The sequence below is a fragment of the Seriola aureovittata genome, chromosome 8 (genome assembly GCF_021018895.1).
Source record: "Seriola aureovittata isolate HTS-2021-v1 ecotype China chromosome 8, ASM2101889v1, whole genome shotgun sequence".
Taxonomy (NCBI): Eukaryota; Metazoa; Chordata; class Actinopteri; order Carangiformes; family Carangidae; genus Seriola; species Seriola aureovittata.
This window is the reverse complement of record NC_079371.1, coordinates 19,115,372-19,143,294: the sequence shown is the minus strand read 5'-3', so window position 1 is coordinate 19,143,294 and position 27,923 is coordinate 19,115,372. Positions and strand designations below refer to the sequence as shown.

Here is a 27,923-nt window from a genome sequence, read left to right as displayed (position 1 = left end):
TGTTTTTCCGTCTCAGTCATGGTTTGAAGATTTTCTGAATATAGTGACGCTTGCTGCGGGTAACAGAACTTTGAAATGTAGAAACAACTCTTTATTTCAACACTTCTGCACATGCAGTCTGGAAGTGAAGCCCTTCTGCATCCAAATCTGACAGTACAACACATCTGATGAGTTTCTCCGTTTTCTAACTTTGCCTGTGAGTGACATCAGTCAATCCAAGGAGATGTTGCTTATCGCTCACATTACAGTAGCAGCTCTTGAACCGTTTCAATGCAGAGCTGAAATAACTTGTTGTTCAAAATGAATTATTTTAATTACATGATTGATTTTTGTAAAGCGGACAGACAAATATTTCAATTCTTCTGGAGGAAATTCCATTAAACCATTCCATGTATTTCCTTTAACATGCAGCTGAATTTACCACTAAACCAGCTTATCTTGCCACAACAGGTGAGAACACCACGCTACCCTGTTGATACTGTTTAATATTAATGATGATGATGCTAATGATCATTCACACAGAAGGTAATCTGTGGCACAATTTAATTGAGACAGCCACTGCCGCTGATATCCAACATGAAGTTCATTCATTGAACAGTAACCATGGTTACACAGAGAGAGAAAGAGAGAGAGAGAGAGAGAGAGAGAGAGAGATGTACCTTTACTAATTAGTCATTTTCTCCCCACAGCCTTGAGCCAACTCCCTCACCTGCCAAGGCCCAGGCAGCAGATAAACCAGATGGTGAGTTTCTGCTCCTGCTGATGCGTAAAAAGAACCGCAGCAGCATCCAGCAGAGGTTGTGCTAATAGATTCTTATTAAGTGTCAATACGTGAGCATCAGCAGAAACAACATGACACACAAACCTGTCACAACAGACATCTGGAGGGAGCATGTATATTACATTAAAGTGTCCCCAGTTTGTGACATGATTAAGTCGTAAATTATGTCATGGCCAAAAAGTGCTGTAATTTTTAAACAGATCACCTCGGTTTCTGTGGCTCAGGCTCCAAGACTGGCGCCGCAGCAGCGGGCAGCTCGGGTACTTCCTCTCGACCACCTTGGGTCACTGACCCTAATTTCGCCGACCGCTTTCGCCCGGACAAGACCAGCACCGTCGTAACCCAGCACCAGCAGCCAGTCCAGCCGACACCCATGCAGAACCGCAGCTCCATCCTGCAGGCAGCGCAGCAGGCACCTGAAGACAGCGGGAGGACCCCAGTATGCGGCGCCTGCAACAAAATCATCAGGTGACGCTGCGCAGCCCTGTCCACGCTGACAGTTTGATTGATTCATTTTACCAGAATAAAATAGTCCCAATGTTTGCTCCCTTCAAAGCCCTGTTAGAAAAATGACACATCATTAAAGACAGTTAATAGGCACAACGATACTGACTGAATGTCTGCAGCAAATGAAGTCAGTCAGCATAATTAACAGAGTTTGGAGACGTCATGTTATCACTGGAGACAAGAGTTATGCTGACTTTGAAATAATTTAAATCTCGTTTCACACATTTCGCAGATAACAGAGAAATCTTAGTCATTATTCTGGTCACTGTTGTGAGCAAAGACTTGAAGATTTGTTTTCCAACAAATGACGGTACAAATTCGCCAGTGGAACTAAACAGGTGTTTCCAGTTTCTGGAATCTGGATTTTATCTGGAGATTTTTTGATAAGACGTTTTACAATGCTGTGATCGGGGGCATGTCCAGTCCAGATTTCATCATATATGGGTCATAGTTTGAAATATCTGGGCAAGCTCATCTCGCATCTGTTTGTGTTTCCTTCGTTTAAAGTAGAAACTATTTCTCAGACTTTGATAATGCCTCTGATGTGTTCTTTATGTGTGTGTATGTGTGTGTTGTCCAGGGGTCGGTACCTGGTAGCGCTGGGCCGTTCTTGGCACCCGGAGGAGTTTGCGTGTTCACAGTGTAAGGCGGTCCTGGACGAGGGGGGCTTCTTCGAGGAGAGAGGGTCTGTCTACTGCACCAAGTGCCACGATAACCGATACGCTCCTAACTGTGCCAAGTGCAAAAAGAAGATCACAGGGGTGAGAGCTGCTTCATCGTGTCCGGCAAAGTCAGAGCATAAACCTAGAAACATGGGAGAGACATTTTACACTTGAATAGAGAATAACAGAGTTGATCGTACCTCCACTGTGCTTTAGCAACACTGGCTAAACTGAAATAAAAAAATTACAACCTTTTCTCACCTTGTCAGGAAATCATGCATGCCCTGAAGATGACCTACCATGTTCAGTGTTTCAAGTGTGCAGCCTGCAAGACTGCCATCAGGAACCAAGCTTTTTACATGGAGGAGGGCGAACCCTACTGTGAGAGAGGTGAGAAACTGAACTGTTGACATACACTGCACCTGAGCAGTCTGAATAATTCATTACTTACAAAAATGATAGAAAACAATCTTAAAAGAAAAACTGCAGTAGAAGTTTTAATGTGTGTGTGTGCGCGCGCGTGTGTGCTCTCTGTGGTGGACTGTACAGAGTAAATTATTTGCACCCACTACTCCACCAGTGATGACACCAGTGATACTCTGTAAGATGTGCTTTATAGTCAGTCTGTATTCAGGCTGCTCAAACGCAGTAAGAACCTGGCAAGTGCAACAATACAACAACAACAGTAATAACAATAATGTAAAGACGTGAGGATATTTTCTAATTAGTGTTATTGAAATAAACAATAATCTTGTTTCTGTCCTCCCTGAGTGAAAACACATTCAAACTAAACACTCATTCTCTCATTCATACTTAATAATACAACGCCTCCTGTCCCACATTCCTGAGGCTTCATAAAAGAGATGAAGGAATCACCATGGTGAAAAATCCGCTGCTGGGAATAAAAGAAAAAATCATATATATGTGATTTCTGGAAGAAGAATTGAAGAAAAACTTGATGGTCAGCAGCAGCAGCACTAGCCACCACAGAGACGCCCACAGAAACCATAGTTTAAATAGGAAATTGATTATTAAACCTGAATTACAGGCAGGGGATATTTAAAGGTAATGCTGTAGCAGAAAATGTGAAACATTAGCAAAGGAAAGCGTGCTCAGATCTCAGTGTGAAGATTGATTAGTTCCGCTGCCAGCTGTGAACGTATCCATTCATGTAAGACCCCCTGTAATTCTACACATGGATCGCATGGATCCGGCTTTATGTATTTATCGTACATCTGCACTGGGCTTTAAGTACATGAATGAACAGAGGGGGGACTGACATCCTGCCACACAGCATTAAGTTTGTGATTGAGTTTGTTTGATGAAAGATGTCATATCTTTGCACTTTAAATGGATGCATAGCTAAGTACAGTGCAGTGCGGGCTACATAACAGACGCTGGGGTACAAACGCAGAGAAAATGCAGCCACTGGGTGATTTAGAGGTTTTGCAGAGTGCATTTTGTGATCAAGTTATTTCTTTTGAAAAAAGAACCCCTCAGTACAGCCTCCCTCAAGTTTAGCTAGAGTCATTTTCATTTTTTTTAATCAAACTATTTGTAAAACAAACGGCATTGGTGTATTATTGCTGTGGGGTTTGGCATGGGCCTACATCATGAATCTCTTGGCGCGCACCACAGTCAATCATAAAGTGTGATGTTTTCATCTGCTGTAATCTATTTAGCCCCAGTTTACTTCATACATTTCTCTATTGGATTTTATGAATGGTGTGTGCTCTTCTATTATGCTGTAAATGATTTAGCAGGGCAGCGTGCTTCTCGCTCACTACTGAGGCTCTGACGTGGATCGCTGCTTTATCAGAGGCAAAGCCAGAACCTGAGTACTCATACTCTGACTAATGCCTTTAGCTCTGATAAACATTCTGCTGCCTCAGCATCTTGCAGGGATTGTGCAGCTCTCACCCACTCACTTTCAAGAAGCAGCATTATAACCTGACACTTTACCCAGAGTCCCTGTGATGAAAGAGACTGGCAAATCCAGTTAAGTATCTGGAGCAATTTCCGCTCATCCTAATCCTACCCTTACAACTCTGGGAAGGCACCGCAGTACAGTAGGCAGACAAAATAACGTAAACAGCAAAGTTATCAAATGATGAGAAGAGCCAACGTTTGACTTCAAAACGGCTTCATCCATCGTTATTGCCGTCATTCGAGTCCTTAAGTCTGTGGGTGTGTGTGTGTGTGGGTGTGGGGGGTGTTGTGTGGACAAATTTAGGTTTGAAACCATTGTTATGAGGACACTTGATACTTGATACTTGCCGGTCCTCACAACTTTAAAAAGCTGTTTGAGAGTTAATGCTTGGTTTTAGGATCCAGGTTAGAATTAGGAGTTGGGCATTTATCTGTAATGGTTAGGGTAAGGGGCTAGACAATGCATTATGTCAGATTGTCCTCGTAACTAACGTAAGGCAGGTGTCTGTGTGGGTGGGTGTGTGTGGGGTGGGATATTGCTCATCTTCAAGAGGAGACGCCTCCAGTTCTCTTTAAAAGATCAAAGAGGTGAAAACCTATTTCACACTCGGTGCTCCAGAACATCCTGTAAGTGTTAAGTGATGTTTACATATGGTGATTGTGGAGGCCGTGGATGATGCTCGACCTGATCATAAGGATGATAAAAGCTCTTTTGAATTCATTATTTTAGTCTGATTGTTATTTCAAATACAGTATCTCTGCCGCTCACCACCTCTGCTCCTATTATCGCTCTCTCTCCTCAGACTACGAGAAGATGTTTGGCACCAAATGCCATGGCTGTGACTTTAAGATTGATGCCGGGGATCGGTTTCTGGAGGCCTTGGGCTACAGCTGGCACGATACGTGCTTTGTCTGTGCTGTAAGTCATTTTGATTGATATGGCTCCCTGTGGTGCTCTCTCTTTGCCCCATCTCTTCTGGCTGTCCCAGCACAATGCCACCTGAAAAATCTGCCTCCATCTCTGGACCCCGAGCTCTGCCCTCTGTCTCTCTCTTCTAACCTGTCACACGCAGTCTATCTCCATCGCTCTCTCTCATTTTGTGAAGAAAGCTGAGAGTAAATGCTGTCAAGTAAATAATATTATCTGGCCAGGAGAAAACTCTGTAAATTCAGACTGGCAATGTTGAGGACTGATATCTCCTCTGCCCTGGTTTCTAAATCTGTCTGTCTCTGTCTGTCTGTCTCCTTTCATCTTTAAAGCTCTGCCAAATCAACCTGGAGGGGAAGACGTTCTACTCGAAGAAGGATAAGCCCCTGTGCAAAGGCCATGCTTTTGCTCCAGTGTGAGAGATCAAGCCTCATCTTCAGAGGAAGAGACACATCTCTCTCTCCCTCCTCTTTACCCCTCTCCACCCTCTGGCACACTTGCACACACTCTACATCTCCTCTTTGCCAACCACACACCTAGTTAAACGTAGTCTATTTTTCTGTTGTGCAGCTTCAAATACTTTACTGTGCTATTAAGACAATTCAAATGTTACTGTCTTTAATACCAAATGCTGAGTTGTGTAACTGGAAGTAGTCAAGGAATTAATTCATATCATGTCACCTACTTGTTGACTTTTAAGTCATGTATAGATTGGACATTAAAATGCAGCTGCGGTTAATCTAGATTTGATGATAGTTAGAGAAAGATTCTCACGGCTCCACTATCTCACCCTCGTTCAGTCTGAAGTAACATCAAGTCTGTATCTTCCAAGTTGGAGGAGCCATTGAGCCTCTAATGGTCTCACATTGCGGTAATGATCCATTACTGCTCCTGCAGTAAGTGATGAGAAGTGGTGGCCCCATTCAGGACCCTGGCCCACTCACTGACTCTCAGTGCAGTGCCTGTTAGCATAATGGGGGTCCAGTCAAGCAGAAAAGGGGGGCATCCCATTCCTGCTTGACTGGACCTCTCCATAGAAGCACTAACTGCTTAACTTATCACTTTAGCAAATCAGAGCACATACTGCGGGTAATAGCTGTAATTTTCAGTTATGTAATAATTGATCCAGTTTTAATAGTCACACATGTGGGTGTTGGAGGAAGTGGTATTGTTTTGAAATCTTTCACACTGCTATGGTAAGAATATTTGTCAAAGCTTTGAAATGGTCATCATTTATTGGACATTTTTTATGTAAAGGGGGGAAAAAAAAGTCCTAAAGTGTTTGTGTCCCTTGTGTTACTATGATATTGTGATTATTCCTTCGAGTACTTTCAAGCCATTGTTGAATATGTATTTATATTGCTTCAGAATGGGCCTGTAAGTGTTGTTTTTCTAGTTGCTGGACGTTTCAAATAAAATAATTTAGTATTGCCATGTGCTGGGGCCGAACACTGTGGGCTGAAGTGTTTCTAAGAGGGGGAACCCATCTGTAAGATTTTGTGTCGACTGAGGTTCTGGCTGTCTTAGCGCTTACTAACAGCTGCGCCTCAACAACAGGACAATAGACTTCCTAACGTGTTTTGCTCTTATTTGCGTGTTGTGTTTTTAAAATTCAAGCATTACACAAACAGCTTTTTGACCTCTAAGACCCCGAGACCCTTGTGAACTTGAATGAATGAAAACATCCTGTAGATGTAGAAAGAAACAATTAATTGAACTTGTAGACATGAGTGTATCACTACTGTAGCCATTTAATCACTAAAGTCTGATGTAAGTGTTCTTTTACTTATTTGCTTTCTTACCAAAATTGGTTCCCATTCTGGGGATTGGGACCCCCCAAGGCATCAAGGGAAAAAAAAAATCTGAAAGGTTAACAAAATGATCTAATTCACTAGATGGTTTTATCTCAGCTCATTAAGACAATGAAAATAAAATTATGTGAGAAGGAAACAGATTTTTTTTTTGAGCATGGAGATTCGTTCTTTACCTTCTGAAGACCTTTTTCTGATAAAATATTTTAAACTCAAAATCACTCAGCCTTTTTTCACAGCTTTCTGCGCTGACCACATGTCCATATTTTGGTCAGGTAAACTACAGATCGAGTTCATTTATTCATTTTATCACAGGTCACCGTCACAACTCAACATTTGTAACCTGTGAAGAAAAGGTTGGGAACCTGCTCTAGCTCTGTACTTAATGCAGACACGAGCAGCATCCATCTTTTCATCTGACTAAGTGTATTTCCTAAAATGTCAAATGTTCCTATTCTCCTCAGAGCGATGGTGAGTATTTGATGGCATATCTTACATTAAGTACTAAAGCTATGAAAATTAATTGTTAAGCAACAATTACATTTTTTTCAAGCAAAAGATCTAGTCCTTGATTTAACAATATATAATTTATTTACAACAATTTCAGGTTGAATTACTATACATACCTTTCTGAAATGTCATAGATAGATATATATATATACATAAGGCCAAGTAAATACTTGAAAGCACTTAGAAACGAATTTCCAAAATTCTACCCACAAATCCATATCATTGTCCAAAAAGTACAGAAAATCTCCCTTAGCAGAAGTTTTTCCATTGCCACAAAAGTTTTGACAACAATTTACATTGACGATAAGGAACACAAAAGGTTAAAAAACAAAGAAAGAAAAACAATAAAAGGATTATACAATTGCATAAGCGCTGTGGCATGTAATAAATACAGCATTTTTGACTTGCAGAAAGGCAAGGAACATTGAATCAAGGAACTAAATAGAAAAACCATTCACAAGTACAGAAGTCTATTGTTCTTAGTTCAAAAAGAAAACAGTTCAGTCAGAGCGACGGGGAGGTATGCACACACCTGGTCTCACTCTCACACACATACACACTCACAAACACACGCTTGTCCTTGACACTGACTAGTAATGAGTGACACAAAAAGTACAGTTGGGAGATGTAACGGTTCTCCCCCATAGAAACGGGTGAAATGATAAACCCTTGAACAAAGCATGTATGTTACTGACACGAGTCTTACACAGAACTATCAGGCCCAGATCTCATCATGAAGGGAACTGTATTCATCACACACACACACAGTAACTGCAGATTTGTTAGATTTGCTGGACAAGTTAGATGTGAAGATAGATGCTGAACATCCTGGCGGCTGGTGAATTACATTACTGAAATGTGCTTAGACAACACATCCAAGACAATGACAGGGGTGATAAAATTTCACACACAGTCTGACTGTACAACTGCCATGGCTCATCTAAACATGCTGTGTCAACACTGGCTTGTCAGTGTCCCAAGAACTGATGTCCTCTTTCTCCAATTAGCCTCCACACAGTCCCGGTGTAGTGATTCACTAAGCACTGGTGACTGTTTCCACCTTGTATATAAATGCTTACAGTTGGAGAAATAATCAGATAGACGATGCAATGTAAGGACAAACAAAATATGTATAGAAACTCCTGTAAAACAGTCTCTAAACCCTTAACACTGCAAAAAGTCTTCACTGCTAGATCGCCAAAGAACAGTATATAGGCAAACACACGTCACGGTTTAGACTTGACAAATGCTGCGCCAGTTAAGTGTCTTTTTTTGGCTTTATATTAAAATATAATTTACATTTCTTTACAAAGTGATAAAATTAACCGACACATATTACTGCTTGAACAAACAGCATTAATTTGCCTCAAAAACAAACGTGAGGAAATGAATAATAAAGTAATGATTTGGACTTTACAGTCCGCAGAGTAGTAGAGACAGCAACTCTGACTTGTTCTATACTAGCTGCAAGTAAAACAACGCTGAAACAACATGAGGATGTAGTGGCCTCAAATGATATTCATAAAACTTTGGTTACCAATTCTGCTGATATACAGTATGCAAAGTGACAGCACACGGCTGGTAATAGAAAAAGTATTTACATATTACATGTGACGATGATCCATTTCAACATGAAAAGATTCATTTAAGGTGGTATCACCGTTTTATCTGAAAGGGGCTCAAGGTTTTTTTTTTTTTAAATATTAATTTAAAAAAAGGGTAACATTTTATTTCATGGCATCTCTACATTAAATAATAGAGCGATTTGTAAAAAGCATTGTTGGTGGAGAGGAGGCGTGTTGAATGTGATGGCAGAGAAGCTTAAGGAGTTAACAGGTGCTCAGATGCCTTATAAAAAAACAAAGGACAAAAGAAAGACATACTTTCCTCCCACTACAAGGAAACATAAATGTACATTCCAAATATCTGACAATCATAAAAGAGGCTCCAGTCAGTGTTAAAGGTTGAAGCCACAGGAGCTGGTAGGATGGGGCTGTGCTAGCTGTTGGGAGTGAGAGGGGATTCAATAAGAGGGGCTCTCTTTACAACTTTGAACAGACAACTTCACATGCAACCCTGAGGCAGACGGAGAAGAGAACTATGGCTAGTCTGGGATTGCTGACACCTTTTACAAAGTATAATTACTGAATCAGTGGACTTCAATGATACTCTGTGTTTATGTTGTCTGACTTGACAGATCCATTAATAAAAAAAAAGTAAGAACTGTGTAAATTAATGCAAATAAGCGAAATATAAAAATAAGCAAATGCGTAGTTGCAGTTTATGGGTTGTTGCATGAATCTACTGGATTGTTTTTTGCCATGCTGGCTAGAAATGACAAAAAAAAACAACAAAACAAAAAACAAAACCCTTTCAAAGCATCTTTTGTGAGCAGAGGCGTGACAGTATGAATAAGCCACTCTTAACTTTCTGAGAGAGACAAGCATTTCTCTGATGTGGAAATGCTACTTACCACACAGCAAATATAGAATTCCCACCACCATTCCTTCATGAATTATAAAAACAAAGCTGCACAATTACCCTCTCCACGTGAGTAACCTGGTAAAGATCTTGAAGTATTTGCAGTCAGATTTTCTGTGGGAAAGTGCTCTGCATTATTCATATGGGATAATAACCCTTTTGGCCACCTTTTTATGTTTAACATCTCCTCTGCCACAGAATTAATGTAATCAAGGGGAAAATGTCATTTTAGAAATGAGTTTTGACGACATTCAGTGTTCACATATATGCAGCTGGAACGCCTTTCGGCCCTAGGGTTCCTTCATTAGCGGTGGAATTTGAAACAGAAAAATGCCACATGACGATTGGAGAAGACTTGAAATAAATTGGATGGATCAAAATCACAGGCTTTAAATAGACATGGCTTCTGCAGTATGACTTTAGTGAAGATATTACTCACTCCTCCCTTTAAAAAAAAAAAAAAAAAGTTCAAACAACCCCAAACCCCACATATATCGATTTAGAAGCAGGAAAGCTGCGAAGCGTCTCGCTGAATCAAGATGTCAAGATGTTACATTCACAGTAGTGATACCGGCTGGACTAAAAAACACACAAACAAGATGAGACGGGGCTTTTTGGGGCTCTGACATACAATCTGTTTGAAACCTGTAAGTCCAGGGTGTGCTACAAGCCGCCTGTGTGAGTGTGTGTGTTTAAACAAACAGATAATGACACACAGGAGACATCCATCTATACACTGTGACTGGGGGTTCGGGGAGTGGATGGGGAGGGGGCGTTCACAGACCCTGATGACCTTGTTGAAAATGTGTTCAGTGAGAGATGTCATATATAACGAACCTGCCAATTGCATATGTCGCCTGTTCTCTTGAACCTGAAGTGACTGGCACCTTTTGTCACATCCCTTTTATTTAATATTTAATACATAACTCAAGTTCAAAAATTATTCATTGAATTTGCAATATTGGCCATTAGTAATAGCATTATGTTTGCATATTGCTCCTTATTAGCCGTAAATGGCTTATTTGTATAAAAGGCATGAAGTTAATTTAAGGTGATCTTTAAAGTAGAACCAGGGTGTGGACTAATTTAACTTCAATCTCTGATGGAAAATAAAGGCTATTTTCATTGACTGAGTTCATGAATACATTTCCCCACACACCTAAACTCTACCTTCTCCCTCATTTGGTCTGTCGTTTAAAGATTTTTACTGTGATCGAAGGGAAAAAGGGACTCAATCCTACACAAACCCTTTACTATCTTCTAAAGTGAAGACGAGGGACATTGGGACAGCTCTGCTCTTCGATTCCTGCTGCGGTTATTGTTGTTGGGTTTTTTTTTTTTGTGTGTTGTGGTGGTTGTTGTTGTTGTTGTTGTTGTGTACTTTTCCTCTACACCAGTCTCTCCCCTTTTTCTGGGTTAGCACTCGCCATCAGAGACCAGGAAAATCATGGCTTCCTGTTTGCCAATGTCAGCCATGACCGTGGCCAGCTGGTTGATGTTGCCGCTGTGGAAATGTTGTGCCTCCCACAGGTCCAGGATCACAGAGGTTGGGCTCGCTTTGGATGCAAAGAAACTCATGTGTCTGCAGAGAGGAGGAGAGAGGAGAACACAAAAATAACAGTGAGGCAACAATGAGACATTTTTATTAAATCAAGCAATGTGCACACATCAAGACGGACAGTCTCTCATTTTCTTTCCGCCGAAACAGTCTTAGGAAAACCTTTTCAGCCAGTATTTTATTGTGCTGCTGCTTCTTGTAACTCTGTCAATGTCAAGTTTTATTGTGTTATATTGCTACATCCTGATATGCCGTTGGAGCACTAAGTAAAAAAATGATGAAAGGTATAAAGAACACAGTCGAGCTCTTCAAACTGCCATCAAATACAGAATCTCTGGCAATTTTCATTTGAGGCTTAACAGCATAAGCCTCATTCCTCTTTATTTGATGTTGAAATTGGCCCTAAATCCCATATAGTAAATCCTATATGGACTTTCACAGTTAAGTCGGAAGTGACCTTTTCCATTTTAGGAGCAGGAACCTTTACGATCAAACCCAATCAATGACAACAAAGCAGTGGCCCCAGCCAGCTGTATATTTGATGTTGAGTGGGACCTGATCTCCACGGTACCCGAAGATGCTTGTTTGATTTAATGGCCTTTTTCTGTTCTTCAAATGTCTGGGGTCTTAACTGTTACATAGACCATGTGACATAAAAAAAAAAAAAAATGAAGAGAGAGTACAGCGTTAACTCTTGGCACAAAGGGGGACTGTGATGCTGGGTGAGTGTTTTTGCCGCGTGGGAGCGGGTGAGACAGGAAGCCCAAAACGCCACCAAGTCCTTTTCACCTTGACAAAGGTCAGACTGAGTCCATTACTTCCTCACATCTTCTGTTTGCCTAGTGAAGCATCCTCTGATGGTTATAAACATGTGGCTGCTTTGGCAGTACACAAGCAGAAAACACAGTGTCACTCTGCTATTTTGAGTCAATCGGATTTTATAACGCACACAGCCTTCCCTCTGCGTCGGGAGAGCACAACAAAGAGAAGTGTTGGTCAAAAAAATTGTCTGGGAATGAACCTCAGTGTCATTATTCAGATAAAAAAGACAGAGCTTAGTGTCCGACGTGTCAACCCTGCTTATTCACCTCGCTGTGTGAAACACGAGCTTATCTTGTATGGCTCAGACACAGCCGTTTGCACAGTCTTGGGAGGAAAAGATCAAAATAAAAGGTTCTTGGCATTTTTAAGTTTTATAGATTGGTCCCGTTCTGCTCGGTCAGAACACTTTATCCACACAGAAACAAACACAGAAATCCAGCGCGACAGAATGCCAAGGAGCTGCTGCCTTTTCAGGAAAAACATGTTGTTAAGGACAGATCAAACAACAGAGCAGTTGTTCCTTTCTCAGGCCTAAATAGGAATTGATTATGTTGAGCAAAACATTGCTAATTAAACCTGTAGTGCATCAATTCAATTTGTGATTAATTGGGGTAAATAAAGTTGATTAGACAAATTAAGTGTACCTATTTGATTTCATTACAAAGTAGAAATTAAATTGGGAGGATAAGGGATCAATGCCTAGCTCCGTTCTGTTAAAGGTACTTCAGTGATAAAGTCACTGTTAGAACCAATTGGTCTGATGTCGGCACAGATCCAAACCTATTCCATCTTTTTTCTTTTTTTTTTTGCCGCTGATGGGCAGCTAGCTCGCTACCTTTCCAATTACAGCTGTTAAGCAGAATGTAGCACGTACAAGTTTAGCTGCAGACTTTAAGCTGCTTACCTGTTCCTGAGGAGAGAGGAGGGGGAGGGTCATGTTTTCTTACAGAAATGATAGCTGTATCCATCAAGTCCACATTAATCCTGTAATGTTAGCTCTGTCAAAGGATTAGTTTGCAAAGGCAGAACCTTGTTTACCTGAACTTCAGGAAAAACACTCGACCGTCGGCGATGCACTTCACGTTGATTGTTTAAAATTGTTGAAATTTCATAGTTTCCTGTTAACCCCTGCGGTACTAAGACCCTTCACAATCAGTGTGATTGTATGTTCATTATTTAACATACGCTGTGAAAAGTACATGCAGTGTAAATGTACTATATTCTCAAGGGGGGGTTTGGATAAATTAGGCTCTGCTGCATTTTTTGAGAGGTTTTTGTATAAGCTGTCTGTCCCGCGTGCTCCAACACTCAGTGATGAGATAAGGCGGTATGGTACTCTACAGCTGGTATTTACCTCTCAAGTTTAAGTCTTTGTGCTAGCATTCTCCAGTCGGCTCCGTTGGGACAAGGGGCATCCAGGCTGCTGCAGATCTTCTGCCTGATGAGGTAAGGGATCTGAAAGGCGCTGGGCCCTGCCAGAGCTGTGGCGTTACTGTCCATTAACAGGAACTCAGAGTCCACGGCTCGGGTGTCCTGGTAGGAATGACAAAAAGAAAACAAACTTTTCCCTCAGCACAGCATAAAAAAATCAATTCCTTTCCTCCTTTAAGTAGTAGTAGTTAGCCGTATGTTACCTTGGCAATGTTAAAGTCGAGGCTAAAGCTCTGCCCCTCCCCCTCCACCTGCCACACACACAGCTGGCAGGTGAGCTCACAGGTGCTGAGGCTGAGCCGCTCCAGAGTGAATGTGCAGTGCAGGTACCGCTGGGAACCGTTCCAGATGTGGTAGAACGGGATCTCCTGCAGAAAAGAAAAAAAAAAAAAAAAAACTCACACAAACGGCACCACAGCGGTACAGTCAGTACTGCATGTCTGAAACACGCCATAACAGGACCGCCTGTCTCGAATACACCGAGATCATCATTAATTACACTGACGTGAGCTGCCATCGTTAGGTGCAAATGGCTAAATATATCTGAGGCAGCAGACTGACAACACTGACAGTGTTTCTGTGAAGGAAGTTAAGAGCTGTCTGACTATCTCTGGCACGGGGAACATTTTTTTAGTCATTACTGTGCAGTTGATTTGGCCTCTCTCTGCAGGTATGCTCAGGTGGTGCATTTATGGGCAGGGCAACAAATCATTCTGATAGTGTACAAGCTGAAACATCACACCTTTTTTTATATATGTATGCATAACAGGTTTGAGTACTACCACTGTACAGCACTAACATCTGTCTAGCAAATGGCTACCAGAGGTGTTTGCTAGACTTTACTCAAGGATGACAATTCCTACATCTTTCTCTCTGTTGCTCTATACTCATGTCTTATTTGCATATCCCAGGAGAAGCAGACTGGCAACTCTGAAAAATAACAAAAAAGAAAACAAGGCTCGCTAACTCCTCACTTCACCTTTGGCTTAACAGCTGACAAGAACTCAGTAGTTCGTAAAGCTGCAGTTCATCCCGCTAACCAAACGGGGGCACTGTTACCCAGGCAGACATGAGACGCAGGGAGCTCGGTGAAACACACAAAAGTCTTCATGGGGCCCCAGGGAGACTAAAGGCCTTTTTTGACCGCACTGCTGAGAGGGGAATAACACTTCCAAATGAACAGGCACAGTCCAGAGTAATAAGCCTCTGTTCTGGGTGCATTGTTGCTGCCGCTGCTTGCTTGGCACAGCCCGTGTGTTCTCTTTGGGGACCTGGTGCTCAGTGCTTACATAGTTACAGCCAGAAACATTTTCTAGTCCCCTTTGAACAGCCCCGTTGTCTCTGTCGCCGGGCTGCAGTGCAGTGGACCACGCAGGTGTGGGGAGTGCAGTAGGGGTGGAGAGGTTCCAAGATTCAGGGTTGTGAAGTTCCAGATATTTACATAGTGCTCTATATTTCATCTGTGCTCCCTTTGAGAGAGCAGGCAGCTAGGATAATCAATCAGCTTGCAGCTCTGGGTTAGTGCACACACCCCGGCTACAATATGCACACATATACACCTCGTGCGCAGGAACAACCGCACAAACACATGCACACTCTATCCACAGGATAGCGCACACACCCAAACGGTTCCCTCGACTACAACAAATGACTTGAAGTTGCACACAGTGCCAAAAACTGAGAAGTTATTGGACAGAGGAGTCCTGCACTGAAAAATTCCCCTTTGTGTTAATCTTTAAAGTGATCAACTGAAGCCAAATCAAAACATGCTTAATTAAAACTCTGAACCAACTAAAATTAAAACAAGTTTCCAGGGAGACGACTAGACCATGAACCCTCATTAACAATAAAAAGTTGCCCCTGAAGAACTTTTGATTACTCAGTAACATTGCTTTTGCCAACACCTGCTCCATTCTTCTTCAATTCATCAGGATGGCCAATTTAAAATAACTCGAGACAACACAGATACTGAATTGAGTATAGAAAGGAACACACTAGAAAGTGCTATACCGGCTGATACACAAATTTGACAGATTCAGCAAGGCACTTGTATTACATCTCTGTGCTCCCGCTCTGATCTGGAGTGACTCCCTGCCCCTGCAGCCCCCCCACGGCCGCCCAACACACCTGGTAGCCGGCTAGCAGCTTGCTCCTCCAGTGCGCCTGGGGCATGTCATGGATGGACAGGCGCAGGTTGTGGTAGCTGTCTTTGAAAAGCAGGACGTGAGGCTCGTCAATCAGCCGACCCCCGAGCTGCCGTTCCATCTGCATCACCTCCTGATGAAAGAGAGACAGCGGCAGGGACAGGAGAGGAGAGGAGTCACGGCTCAGAGGAAACACATTTACCATCACGGTCACAGAGGTAAGTGGAAATGTGCAAAACAATCCATAACTGTGTAGATTTCCTGTTTTCACTTTTTATGGTGCATCACTCACACAAAACTGTACAGTTTGAAACAGGAATTTGTCTGTACATGCACACAGGCGCATCAAGAAATGAATGGTGGCCGGAACATACAAATAATTTGACTCAAGCCGATAAACCTACACACACACACACACACACACACACACACACACACACACACACACACACACACACACACACACACACACACACACACACACACACACACACACACCAAGTCTTGCTTGCTCACACACACACACATGCTGACAGACACACAGCATGAGCATGAGGCAGGGGTACAGTACATCTTAGGACAGGAAGATAGTGTCCCTGCATGTGGCCGCAGCGGGCTGGGCCGACTTGTCCTCACAGCGCTTTAATGTCACCACAAGGTTGATCCCCTGCCTCAGTGTGTGCGCGCCCAGCTTTCAGCATCTGCATTAGCATGCAAATACTGCTGCCATTTCGGCCTACTGGCTACCTGGGCTGTGATGAAGTCAGTGAACGAGCCATTAGTCAACTGCTCATTGTTCTCGCATGGCGAATCTCCTTAATTTCATTTTTGTTTTTGTGCCAGGAGAGATTTGTAAAAGCATGCTTAATATTTTAATCTCTGTGGGACTTGCTCAGTGGACCATTTGTTGCCATCCAAATGACCATCTGGAACAGGATGATAATATCCGCCGCATTTTCCTCTGATCTATCACTTGGTTTTGAGCTGGATGCTTTGTGCTGAGCGAGTGCTTAAGAACCCAGTGCTTTGGAAGGTGCTCACATGTGCTACCACACACACCGATCAGAGAAGCATATTACAACAGAGAAAAACAGACCTCTGAAATTAGTAGTGTGAAAAGACCTCAGAAATAAGATATGTTCTTTTCATCTGTCTGGGGAGGGAGACAAGATGGCAGCCGAGGGAAAACAGGCAGCCAGAACATACCTTGTAGTCTAGGAGACATATCACAAAGACAACGGAGGGAGATGTGTGTATAGATAGCGGACATATGTTGAGTGCTGCATGCCGGCGCAGTTGCCCATGGTACGATTTCAGCAAAGACATCCAATTAAGGTGGAGAATGGCAGTAATTTCTATCTGCACAACACTGATTCAATTTTCTGCCCTCTTTCCCAGGAATGGGCTAGACTGATTCCAATTATAATGGAGAGAGAGCTGTTAATTATCCATTTGGAATCTCTACCTGCTTTTGTTAGTTGATGTGCTCTCCCCTTTACTGAATGAGCACTTTTCGGTTCAGCTCGAGAATTGAATTTCCATGTTTGTTCATTGCAATGCTAATTTCCATGTTTGCTTAGCGCTTATCTTCTTGTTAACATGAATATTATGCCCCCCCCCCCCCCAGGATCATCTATCCCGATTCCTGTATTTACATTGGTTTATTCTTTGTGCCCAAATGCCAAAAAGCATTAAAGAAGCACAATGATCTGACAGTGTGTGGCTACCTGGAATCATCTCCCTACTGTACTGCCTGCTGGAGCCTTGTGATGTTACCCAGCCCACTTACTCAGAGAGGGAAGGTCAGACAATGGCTCTGAATCAAAGCGTTGGGGTCTAATGAGTTAATAACAGGGGGCAGTGCATTCTCCACAGAATTAAAATCCCTCTGCTATTATGTCTCTTATGCAGACAAAAGGCCCATTATGAGGGCTTCCAGGGAGGTTCATTTAACACAGTTCTTAAGCACAATTATTTGTTGGGGGCTATTAGCATTGCAAATTGGGTCTGGTGGACTTTGATCGGGTCTTTGACCTATAGCAGCAGATCTATGGGCCTGCTAGCAAGAGAATGAGTGCAGAATGCCAATTATCTGATTATCAACATCTAGCTACTAGAATGAATACTAACTCGCCTGTCTAGCAGTTTGTCAGGTTCAAGGCTGACACGGCAGGATTACAATCAAACAGGGTCTAGGACAAGGCGCTCCTGCTACTTGACAGGGACCCTGAGCTTACTGAGGGGAACCTACAAGAGCATGGGGATGATGCACTTGCTCCTTTACAGTGTGCACATATCCTCACTTTCAAATGACACTGTCCTGCTTGTATATTGTTTGTGTGTGTGTGTGTGTGTGTGCGTGTGTGTGCCTGAGTGCCCGTGAGTGTGCGTATCAGAGTGTGTGTTCTTGTGCAGGATTTCAGCATATGTTCTGAACTGAGAGAATAATGGCCCTCTTTACGCCCCATTATCCTGTTAACAAATGACAGTGTGAGCAGGCTAATAGATGAGAAGCTAAATGTGACCATATTATTTACACTTTCTGGGGGAAAACAATGCAAGGTTTGGAATTAGTTTATCAAATCACATATTTATCATCAACTGGGAGCTAAAATGGTGTTTCCATTCCAGTAAAGATAAGAAGAGCAGTTTCTCTTGGACACCGTGACCCTGTACAACTGTGGAAACATTAAGATGCATGAGATGGGCAAGAAGTTCAAGTACTGCAGGAGAAAAACCCCTTTTGTTCTGACGGAATTCGAGATAGCCTGTGGTGTGTGTGAAGACTGTGAATTTAGAGTCAGGCAGAGCCAAGACCACCCCCTGACATTCAATGAGGCAGGCTAAAGAGAGTGAGATAGAGCAGGATGGAGTGAAAAGAGCAGGAGCAAGAGAGAAGAGAGACAGAGGCAGCTTAACATTTGTGTCTCCGGGTCACTAGAGTGGCCAGCTTTAGCAGGAGAGATAACAGGATTACTGCAATCATGGCCACAGTTTTCTATGACTTCAACCCCCTTCCCACCCTCACTCATCTCTCCCATCCCTCTCGTCACCCATCCCCTCATCCTCTCGGGTCGGACCACAGCTGGGACTGTGATGGACTGGGGACGGGCTCCACCGGGAAACAAGAGACACTCACACAGCTAATCTCTCCGGGCTGGTGCTGACAGAAAGAGGTTAGTGGCTGCACCAAACAAAAACAGCCAGCCAACGAACGCAGGAGAGAAACACAGTCTAAAAAAAGTATTAGCAGGGGGCTACATATATATATATATATATATATATATATATATATACACACATATATATATATATATACATATATATATATATATACACATATATATATATATATATACATATATATATATACACATATATATATATATACATATATATATATATATATACATACATATATATATATACATACATATATATATACATATATACATATATATATAGATATATATATACATACATATATATATACATATATATAGATATATATATACATACATATATATATATATACATACATATATATATATATATTATATATATATATATATATATATACTATATATACATACATATATATATATACATACATATATATATACTATATATACATACATATATATATATATACTATATATACATACATATATATATACTATATATACATACATATATATACATATAAAACATGACTGGCTCAAAGCTTCAGACTAAAATATTCTACTTTCCTCAGAGCAAGGTCAAGCTCTTACATGTGGTCTTTTATTGTCCTGGCGTGGTGTGTAATAAACTGATTAACTTAACGGGCTCTGACGGGGATTATAACTAGCGTTTGATCAGTTAATTAGTCAAGCTACACGTCATCTGAAACATAGAGCGATATACAGGCTTTAATATTCTCATAAACTCGTCCTCACCCCTCTACTCTTAGCAACGTTGTGTCCTCATGTGTTTAAAAATGTGCATTCATAGCGATGATCCATTTTCAGAGCTGCTCTTTTCAGGCAAATGCATTTGTTTATAGAGAGTAGCCTGGCTATGTGGGCTCCATAAATCTGTGTATTTGTCAGCAGGATGTGACAGGCTTTTCCTCTCTGACTGAGAGTCTATCAGTCTGAGCTCCAGTGGCCGTGCCTGCTACAGTCAACTCTGATTAATAACTACAAATAGAAGGGACTTGTCTGCTCAGTTATAAATGGGGACTGTGTTTGCTAGGGAAAAGATGCACATTCTGCCTGATAAATCACAGAGCCGTACAGGAGAAAACAGCACACAGGAACAGAGAAATATAATATGGAAACAATTTCTCAGCTGGGCACAGTGATAAAGCTGACTGTCTCGTTTAACTTAATGCCAGCAATTACTGGGCTGTGCTCTTCTGTTTTTTCCTGGAATTCCTTGCCAGTAACTATTCTGATGGAGGGATCACAAAAGCTGTTTGTGTTACACTATGTACATGCTGGTCTCCTCTGACACATAAAAGCAGTAAGTTTCCGCTCAAATGTAGCTCGCTGCTCAGGAGCTAGCAAGCAAACGTCATAGTGGGAGCACATAAACAGTTTATGACTCCTTTTAAACGCAAATAAGAATAATAGCTTGAGGTCAAACGCTGTACAAGAGAATCCAGGAGCCACGATTTAACCACCAAGGCATCAATTAAACAGCCATTTAACAATGGAGCATACATTTTTACAATCAAGAGACAAAAAGCTGAACTTGTCGGCCTCGTTACATTAAAGAAAGGGTAAAGTCTGTCGTCTAAAATACAATGCTAAGAGTACAAAGGGAGTTAGCTCAAACTCACGGCCATTAAATGTCAGTTGAAACTCACTGGAAAGATGATTTAACAAGACTAAGCGTCTACAGCCATGCTAGCAGGTCTGTTAGGCTGTAGGAACTGATGTTACACAGGTGTAATGTTTGCCATGTTCACTGCTGTAGATTCACAGGCAGCATGCTAACATTTGCTAATCAGTAGCTGAGGTTGATGGGAATGTCATTAGTTTTGCAGGTATTTAGTCAAACCAATGTATTAGACACATTAAAGCTGTGACCTGATGATGGCACGAGAGAGGAGGTCAGAGGATCACCAAAGTTATTACAATTCATCCTGTGAGCAACATGGATAACTACAAAAAAACATGGCAGCTCAGCCAATAGTCTGAGTAGATAACTCTGGACCAAAGTGGCGGACCCATCAACAGACTGATGCCGTGGTTAAAAGAATTCCCACACAGCATACATTTTTATTACAATAGATATAGTGTCTCAAAAAGTCTACTGCTCAAGACAGAAAAACTGACTTGTGCTTCAACCTCTGTAAAAAAAATAAATCTGACAGAAAGTGGGTGGTTTAAAAATCATTCTATGTGTTTTTTTTTTTTTTTTTTTTTTTTAACAACACTACTCTTACAAAACACAGACATGTGGGTGTGAAGGAAGAGCATTTAGTTAGACTATCAATAAACAGCAAAATATTTTGTTTTTGTTCCACTATTCAAAATTGGATTATGCTCAGCTGAAAACATGTTTTTTATTTATTTTATCCTTTACACCCAAAGCTGACAGATTCTGAATATCACCACTAAACATGAAAAAAGTATCTGCACCATATTCCTTTTTGTAAAAAGACACCTTTGTCGGCAGCCTTCCAGTTTAATTCAATGTTGATGTTAGGTCTATCTCTGCACTGACTCAGAGACTGGGTTCGCTGCAGGTGTTTCAATCAGTAGTGGGATGGCAGAACATCAGTGATGCTAACCCACAGGTCTAGCTGGGAACAACCGAGTGCACGGTGAGGGCACTACCAAACGCTGATCATGTCTCGTCTGCTGCTGTGCCAGCCTTGGCTGGGCCCATCAAGAGTGGGACACACATTAAATATTAACTTAATTGGTCCCAGCAGAGCCCTGCTAACATACGGCAAGCATCAGACGGAAATGTCACTGTTTCCCCAGAGCCCCCGCACACTTAGGATCAAAGACAATAACATTGGTTCTAATCTGCTGTAATTGGGAGATAAGAGATTGCATGGTACAGCATGCATGCTAGTGCGGCTGTGTTTGTGAGTGTGTGTACCCGTCAGTCTCACTGATGGAGGCTTGTCAGAACAGACTGACAGCCAGTGATGGGACTGGAGAGAAAACCTCCAGTTCTTCCTGCCACTGAACAGCAAACAGAAAAGGCAGAGAAATGCCTGTTCGGAAACTCCTGTTCTCTTTTTTTCATCTCCCATCAAAAGTACACCCTGTTTAATGCATGGAAAGTTGACTTCTTGTCTGGAAAAAAGAGCTGCACTGCCTTAGCAGGCTGCGAGAGCTGTCATAAAATTCACATGTGCTGAAGGGGTACTGTACATCTACACAAACATAACTATGCTATTCTGCTATACCACCTACTGCTACTCCTCCACTGTTACGCACTACAATTAACTCTAATGGTAGCTATGGTGAAACTCTAATCATAAATAGTGCATTTTAAAGATAGTGATTAGTGATTAGACTGAACCTCTCCAGGGAAGTTTAATCTCCACTCAAAGTGGTTAATGTACTTGCAAAATGAACTGCTCCCTCCATAATAGCTCTAAGAGCAGTGTGAAGTCGAGATTACTAAACAGTGTGGGCCCCCGATCTAAATCACTCACTAAAAACTACAAAACCCTGGAGACGCCGCGGCTTACCACAGGACCAGGTTGTGTGAAAGACGGGGAGCTAATGCACTCAAGGGCGTCGGGGGAGCCGCAGAGTATGGCAGCACAAGTGCTGGAGTCAACAAGCTCAGATGTCCTTTTCCTGGCTAGGAGAGCGGGAGGATAGCAGAACAAGAGCTAGCCAGAGGGAGAGACGGAGAGAGAGCAAGAGTTTTTGTGCACCGGCAGCCTTCCTGCATCCAACACAGGACACACAAGGTCATTTCAACAATCATACTGCAGCAAAACATCACTGGGTCACCCGATGATCTGAATATATATAGAGAAGGGACCTATTGTTAGAACTACTTTGATAGGAGGTAAACAAAAAAAAACACCCGTTGTACAGCCTTTACCCTCATGTGTGCTGTAATTTACATTCATCCTACATTACAACACAGTTGAATGTCAGCCAGTAGTTTCCTGAGTTCTCCTGCTCTCACGCAATAGCTGTCAAAAACAGAGAAAGATAGCAGCAGGGGCAGAATTGAGCCACAAAAAGACAGATGTAAGCTGCTGTTTTGGTAATTCCCATCCCACAGCTACAGTCTATGCACAGTTCTCATTTCATCTTCAGCTCCCTGAATGTGAGTGCTAATTTCAGCCTGAGCCCCTACTCGGCCCATTGTTTGTGTCCCACAGCCATCCATAGATTGTGCCTGCTGGCGAACTTCTGCACAAGGAGGTCAGCCATTACGGCCGGCAGAAGTGGACTCGAGTGGGAAGTGGCACTTGTGGCTGTGGGTGGTGTCAGACGAAAGAGGAACAGCTTGGAGAGAGAAAGAGAGGTGTGGAGAGAAAGAGAGCGAGCACGGGGGTTGCTGGGAAAAGATTGGGACGGGCTCTCCTTTTAATTTACTAATTAACCATGCAAATGAAATCTTAACAGGCTACTCAGAGGCAGTCCTCGGGGGAGGGAAGAAGGCATTAGTGCTTGATTATACTCTGTCCATGTGGAGAGCAAAAAAAGAAGCGAAATATGCTGTTGAACAAAGTGATGGGAAACTTCTTGGCCCACAGCAGCCAAGCAGAACCACGGACTGCATGAAAGGCATGAGACATCTTTGTAGACATGCACACAAAAACACACAGAGATCGTACAGTATACCATGATTAACCTGGACATATGCATTGTTTCAGTAGGTGGGGACGACATCCGCTTCACAAATCACACTTTCTTGAACTGCACATGGTGTAATCAAGCCTGCAATATTGTTCAATTTACCATGGGTCTGCCTAACTCCTACATGTCTACACTGATTCCCACTAACCTTCCAATGTGACAGACAGTGCTGTTACACATAATAGTCTACCTATCACGAAGCTGATGTGAAACCACCCAGTCCGTGCAATCTCAGGCCTGAGACACCGCCAGCCGAACACAATGACAGGCAACGCCACATTTGTCACAATTTACCTTGAAGACGTCCTGCGTGTCGTCCATGCAGTACACCCTGATGTTGTACTCGAGTGTGGAGCAGTACGCGTCGGAGAAGAGCACCAGCCTCAGGCGCTTGGCAGCGCCCATGTGCAGGGACTCTCCCACCAGGGCGAAGGTGCCGAGCTGCTCTGAGAACAGCCGACACGTCTCGGCCTCAAGCTGGCAGTAATAGGGCTCCGACACCAGCTCCTCCCCCATCAGCAGGACGTCCTGGAGGAGGCAAGGGAGACAAGAAAAACAAGGTTTGGATGGAAGGTCAAGCACCCAATTTATGTAGGAGGGAAGGGTAATGTGTTTGCCTGGGTGCCTGATGTGTTGTATGTGTGGGTGTGTGTTTGTGAAAGGGTTGTTAGGGAAGTAGTTTGGTGCAGTAGTAAGGCCCCACGCTCTATTCTTCCTGCTGTGTGACAAAGTAACATCCAAGCTAAAGGTCTTTAAGGTAATGCCTTGGTAACAATTCAGATCAGGAGAAAAGGGAAATACTTTGCTCTTGCTTCAAATTCCCTTTTCACCACAGTGCGCTTACTCCATACTGACATAAAGATACACATTTCCTCATACAAAGACACACATCCTATAGAACACCATCAATTTACTTAATAATGCATGAACGAGGTACTCAATTGACATGAAAGGAGACTCAAATAGATTCCTGGCAAGAACGGATGGTTCTGGAGAAAGAAAAGACTGTGGAGGCTCCGTAAATATCGGATTATTGGGATTTCTGGAATTTCCTTCAGCCTTTGAGATTTGTTAAGAAAGGTGAAAACAACTTGCCAAATTATCTGCCAACTAACGTTGTTGTCTGATGGTGAGACGTGTTAAAAAACACAAACAAACAAACAAAATATGCCAAAAGGCAGCACTAAGAATTAATTGGTACTGTAATTTGCCAAGGATAAAAAAAAAAAAAAAGGACAAATTCAAACGTGAAGTGAAGTGACATCTCGTGTCCTTCTTGCTTTGTTACTCTACTAAGAAATTACAAACTGGCAAAAATATCCCATCCCATCACAGTGTGAGATGGCTTCATGAGATAATTCCACTGCTCTCTGGGCTAATTTGATGGGGATAAATTGTACCCAAGGTGACAACATTTTCTCTAAAATCCCATCATGCCAGTTGACTGACTCCTCCCATTAGCCAATCAAGCTGAAGAGGAGCATTCTGCCTGCCAAATGCCCAGCGAGCCCCTCTAGGATCGATTCAACCAGACACCACCTACATCAATAGAATTAGTATTGACACAATTCATTTGCTATGCAACCACAATGGAGTCTCACTTTTTCATCATCTTAATATTTCTTCCAAGTGCAGCAGAGAGTGAGCTGGCTCAATTACACCACTGAGCTCTCGCTCTACCAGCAGTTCATTTCTCTTACTTCTCCTGCTTCTGCATGTCCATTTTCACCATCTCTCTAAGTCTTCCTTCCTGAGCCATATTTCCCATCTCCATCTATTTCAAATGATTCCTCCACTTCTACATTACCTGCTTGTTCACTTTACCTTTCTCTCTTTGTCTGCTTTCTTTCATTTTTCTTCTCTTCACACTCTCTGTGGTTGTTTCCACTTCCATTCTCTTGCCCACCCGCCACTTCTTCCTTTGGTGGCCACACAGTCAGGCCGTTGGGCTATATTTGGTCCAGCTGATGATTAAAAGTGCTGGTCTAACCTCTGCCTCAGACAGGCCAATCCATCGCACAGACACCCCACCGCTGCCACACACGGGAAGGATGAATAATTTATGCACAATATTGAACATGAAAGAAGACCTACTAACACTAAAGCCAACCAGCACCCTTTCCAATCTGTGTGGATTGCTGAGATGGGTTTACTGCCTCAAACCATGTTTGTTTGTGTGTGTGTGTGTGTGTGTGTGTGTGTGTGTTCGTGTGCGTGTGTGTAGACACCAAAGGATCTTTCCAACTCTATCGTATTGGAGTCCGGCAGTCCTGGTTACTTTCAAATTTCATGGGCAGAAAATGGGGAGGGAACTCTAATTGGAAGCAGTGGTCAAAACTGGTCAAGGAGCACTCAGAAGAGTACTTTGAGGATCAGTAATTTGCTTAGAGAATTTCTGTTTTGAGAAAAATGTTGCCTAGCAACTCTTGAGCCGGAGAGAGAACCAGTGCTCTCAAGCTTTTGTTCCAGCCCAATGAGAAAACACCTGATGGTCAAAATAATTTAAACCCTATGGAGTGGTTGAGTGCTGGGCCTGAACCACCTCTTCTATACAGCACTCAGTACTTTCCAGCGCAAGTGTCAAGTCACTGCTGAGCAAGTTTGTACTTTTCCAAGGAAAGCTCTCAGTAAGTTCAGTAAGACTTTGTCTTTCTACAGAGGATTTGTGCTGGAGTTATAGTGCTGTCTCACCTCCCAAGTGCCCTCGTAGTTCTGCTTCTTGAGGCGGACGGCCCAGTTATCGAGGCATGCGTCAGAGCAGTGGTCCATGCTGAGGATAACTGGACGGCTCAGGACCACCCCTGGAGGGCCACAACTCACAACGGGGCTGAGCAGGGTCTGGCAGCCGGCCAGGGGTAACCTACACCAGGGAGAGAAGAGGGAGGGAGGAGAATGAATTGAGATGAAGAGCTTTTACTCATCCAGTTATTAGTGATAACTCATTTACTTGCCTGTTGTAAGCAGGATATGATACTGTCACCTCTGTAAATCTAACAGCTGTAACAGAGAATATTGAAATCCCACTGGACTCACTGACTGGCTGGACCAAGTTGTGATGACTGAATATAAGGCTTTCACAGCGCGCTTCAGTCACTGTGCCTTCAGAGGCTGAATGCAGCAAGCCAGATAAACAGTGTTTTCCAAACAATTCATTTAACTTAAATAGTGCACATCCTGGTAAAAGGCTATGTTATTTATTTACGTCCCTCCTCCACAGTATTGGCACAGACTCTTAAGCCTTTCCTAATGGAACAGTAGAGCATCAAAACAAACAGCCTAGTGGCATCCAGGGAAGACTGCCAGTTAGGCAGTGTTAAAGAGACCCACCTTAAATCTTCCTTCCTCTGAACAGTGAGATAAATCTCATAGATCTTTCCTCTGGGGATGGCCTCAGGAGGGATGAGCAGACTGATTCCTAATGCAAATAACAACAAAGGGAGAGAGAGGGGGGGTAAGGAGGAGAGGGGGGGACAGGCTCATTTGTTCTGACTGAACAACACTTTTGTCATCTCACAAAGGAAGCCGGCCCACTCGACAAAACTGTATGGCTGCAAAAACAAAAAACAAATCTATTCTGAAGGTCAGAGGCAGCCTCCGTCAGGTGCAGTAGATGCAAATCTCTGCACTGGCAGCCGAGGCGGCACACGTCCCCACGGTCAACAATTAGCTGAGACAAAAGCGCACACTGCATCGCAGTTTAAATGTCCTCCGTCTGCCACCAAGTAGATAATTGAGACCATGGAACAGACAACTCCAGGAAAATTGCACTTCCCCAAGAGGGAATGTACCTTGGAGGATAGAGAGAGCTATTGAGGTAGTTTGAGTGTTGTTGTATTTATGTTGTGATTCTCATGCCCAATAAGCCACTTACAATCCTATTTAAAATGTAGCACAAACAGTGACTATGTGACACAATCTTAACAGTCTGTGGATTGCAAACTGGGTGCTGTTCACCGTAAAAACATCTGTTTGAATAAGGCGAAGGTGCCTGAACGCTCACTGCCTTGTCTGAATCTATAAACCATGTCTTCCTTGTGCCTGCTCTGAAACTGTGCTAAATGACAGTATAGCTCCTCTAAGTGGATGCATCCAAGTACTGAGTTTTTTTTCTTTTTCTGTGTGTCCCAATGAGAAGATGGGTGCCAATGCGTGGTATAGGCTTTGAGGTAATCTATGCATAAAACATCTGTAAGAGAGAAGAAGAGAGACAAAGAAAAGAGACAGAAAGAAAGAGAGAGAGAGAGTATGTGATGGAAAATAAAGCAGGGAAAAAAAAATAAATAAAAAAAACCTTTTCTCCCACAAGATGCTGGCGAACTGGCACTGTCATCGGCTAATCTGGACAGCCTACAATGAGCCAAGTGAAAACACTGTCCTCCATTATAATTATATAAACTCTGTACTCAGCTAATGTGAAGAGGGGAAGGAAAATAATGACGGTGGGCTTCTTATATCTTTTATCAAGACTAATCTTTAATGGACTACTTTTATTCCTCTGTCTATGCTCTTAGCACACAACTGACACTG

General features: G+C 42.5%; 2 protein-coding genes across 10 annotated transcripts in view; one reads left to right on the top strand and one right to left on the bottom strand.

Annotated features, from left to right (window-relative positions):
• Positions 1 to 6,766, top strand: part of pdlim7 (PDZ and LIM domain 7) — a 32,452-nt gene extending 25,686 nt beyond the window's left edge. For 5 of the 6 annotated variants that reach the window (XM_056383278.1, XM_056383280.1, XM_056383281.1 and 2 more), the window contains exons 6-11: positions 690 to 742; positions 982 to 1,249; positions 1,869 to 2,049; positions 2,220 to 2,340; positions 4,683 to 4,798; positions 5,140 to 6,766. In XM_056383278.1, the coding sequence (XP_056239253.1) occupies positions 690 to 742; positions 982 to 1,249; positions 1,869 to 2,049; positions 2,220 to 2,340; positions 4,683 to 4,798; positions 5,140 to 5,226 (826 nt within the window). In that variant the 3' untranslated portion in view covers positions 5,227 to 6,766. The remainder of the gene's footprint in view (positions 1 to 689; positions 743 to 981; positions 1,250 to 1,868; positions 2,050 to 2,219; positions 2,341 to 4,682; positions 4,799 to 5,139) is intronic. The other variant, XM_056383279.1, reaches the window with a different exon arrangement.
• Positions 6,767 to 7,190: 424 nt separating this feature from the next.
• Positions 7,191 to 27,923, bottom strand: part of unc5a (unc-5 netrin receptor A) — a 130,574-nt gene continuing 109,841 nt past the window's right edge. For all 4 annotated transcript variants that reach the window (XM_056383273.1, XM_056383274.1, XM_056383275.1 and 1 more), the window contains 7 exons: positions 26,724 to 26,811; positions 26,088 to 26,256; positions 23,691 to 23,924; positions 15,548 to 15,697; positions 13,624 to 13,788; positions 13,344 to 13,522; positions 7,191 to 11,191 (listed from right to left, as the gene is read on the bottom strand). In XM_056383273.1, the coding sequence (XP_056239248.1) occupies positions 11,026 to 11,191; positions 13,344 to 13,522; positions 13,624 to 13,788; positions 15,548 to 15,697; positions 23,691 to 23,924; positions 26,088 to 26,256; positions 26,724 to 26,811 (1,151 nt within the window). In that variant the 3' untranslated portion in view covers positions 7,191 to 11,025. The remainder of the gene's footprint in view (positions 11,192 to 13,343; positions 13,523 to 13,623; positions 13,789 to 15,547; positions 15,698 to 23,690; positions 23,925 to 26,087; positions 26,257 to 26,723; positions 26,812 to 27,923) is intronic.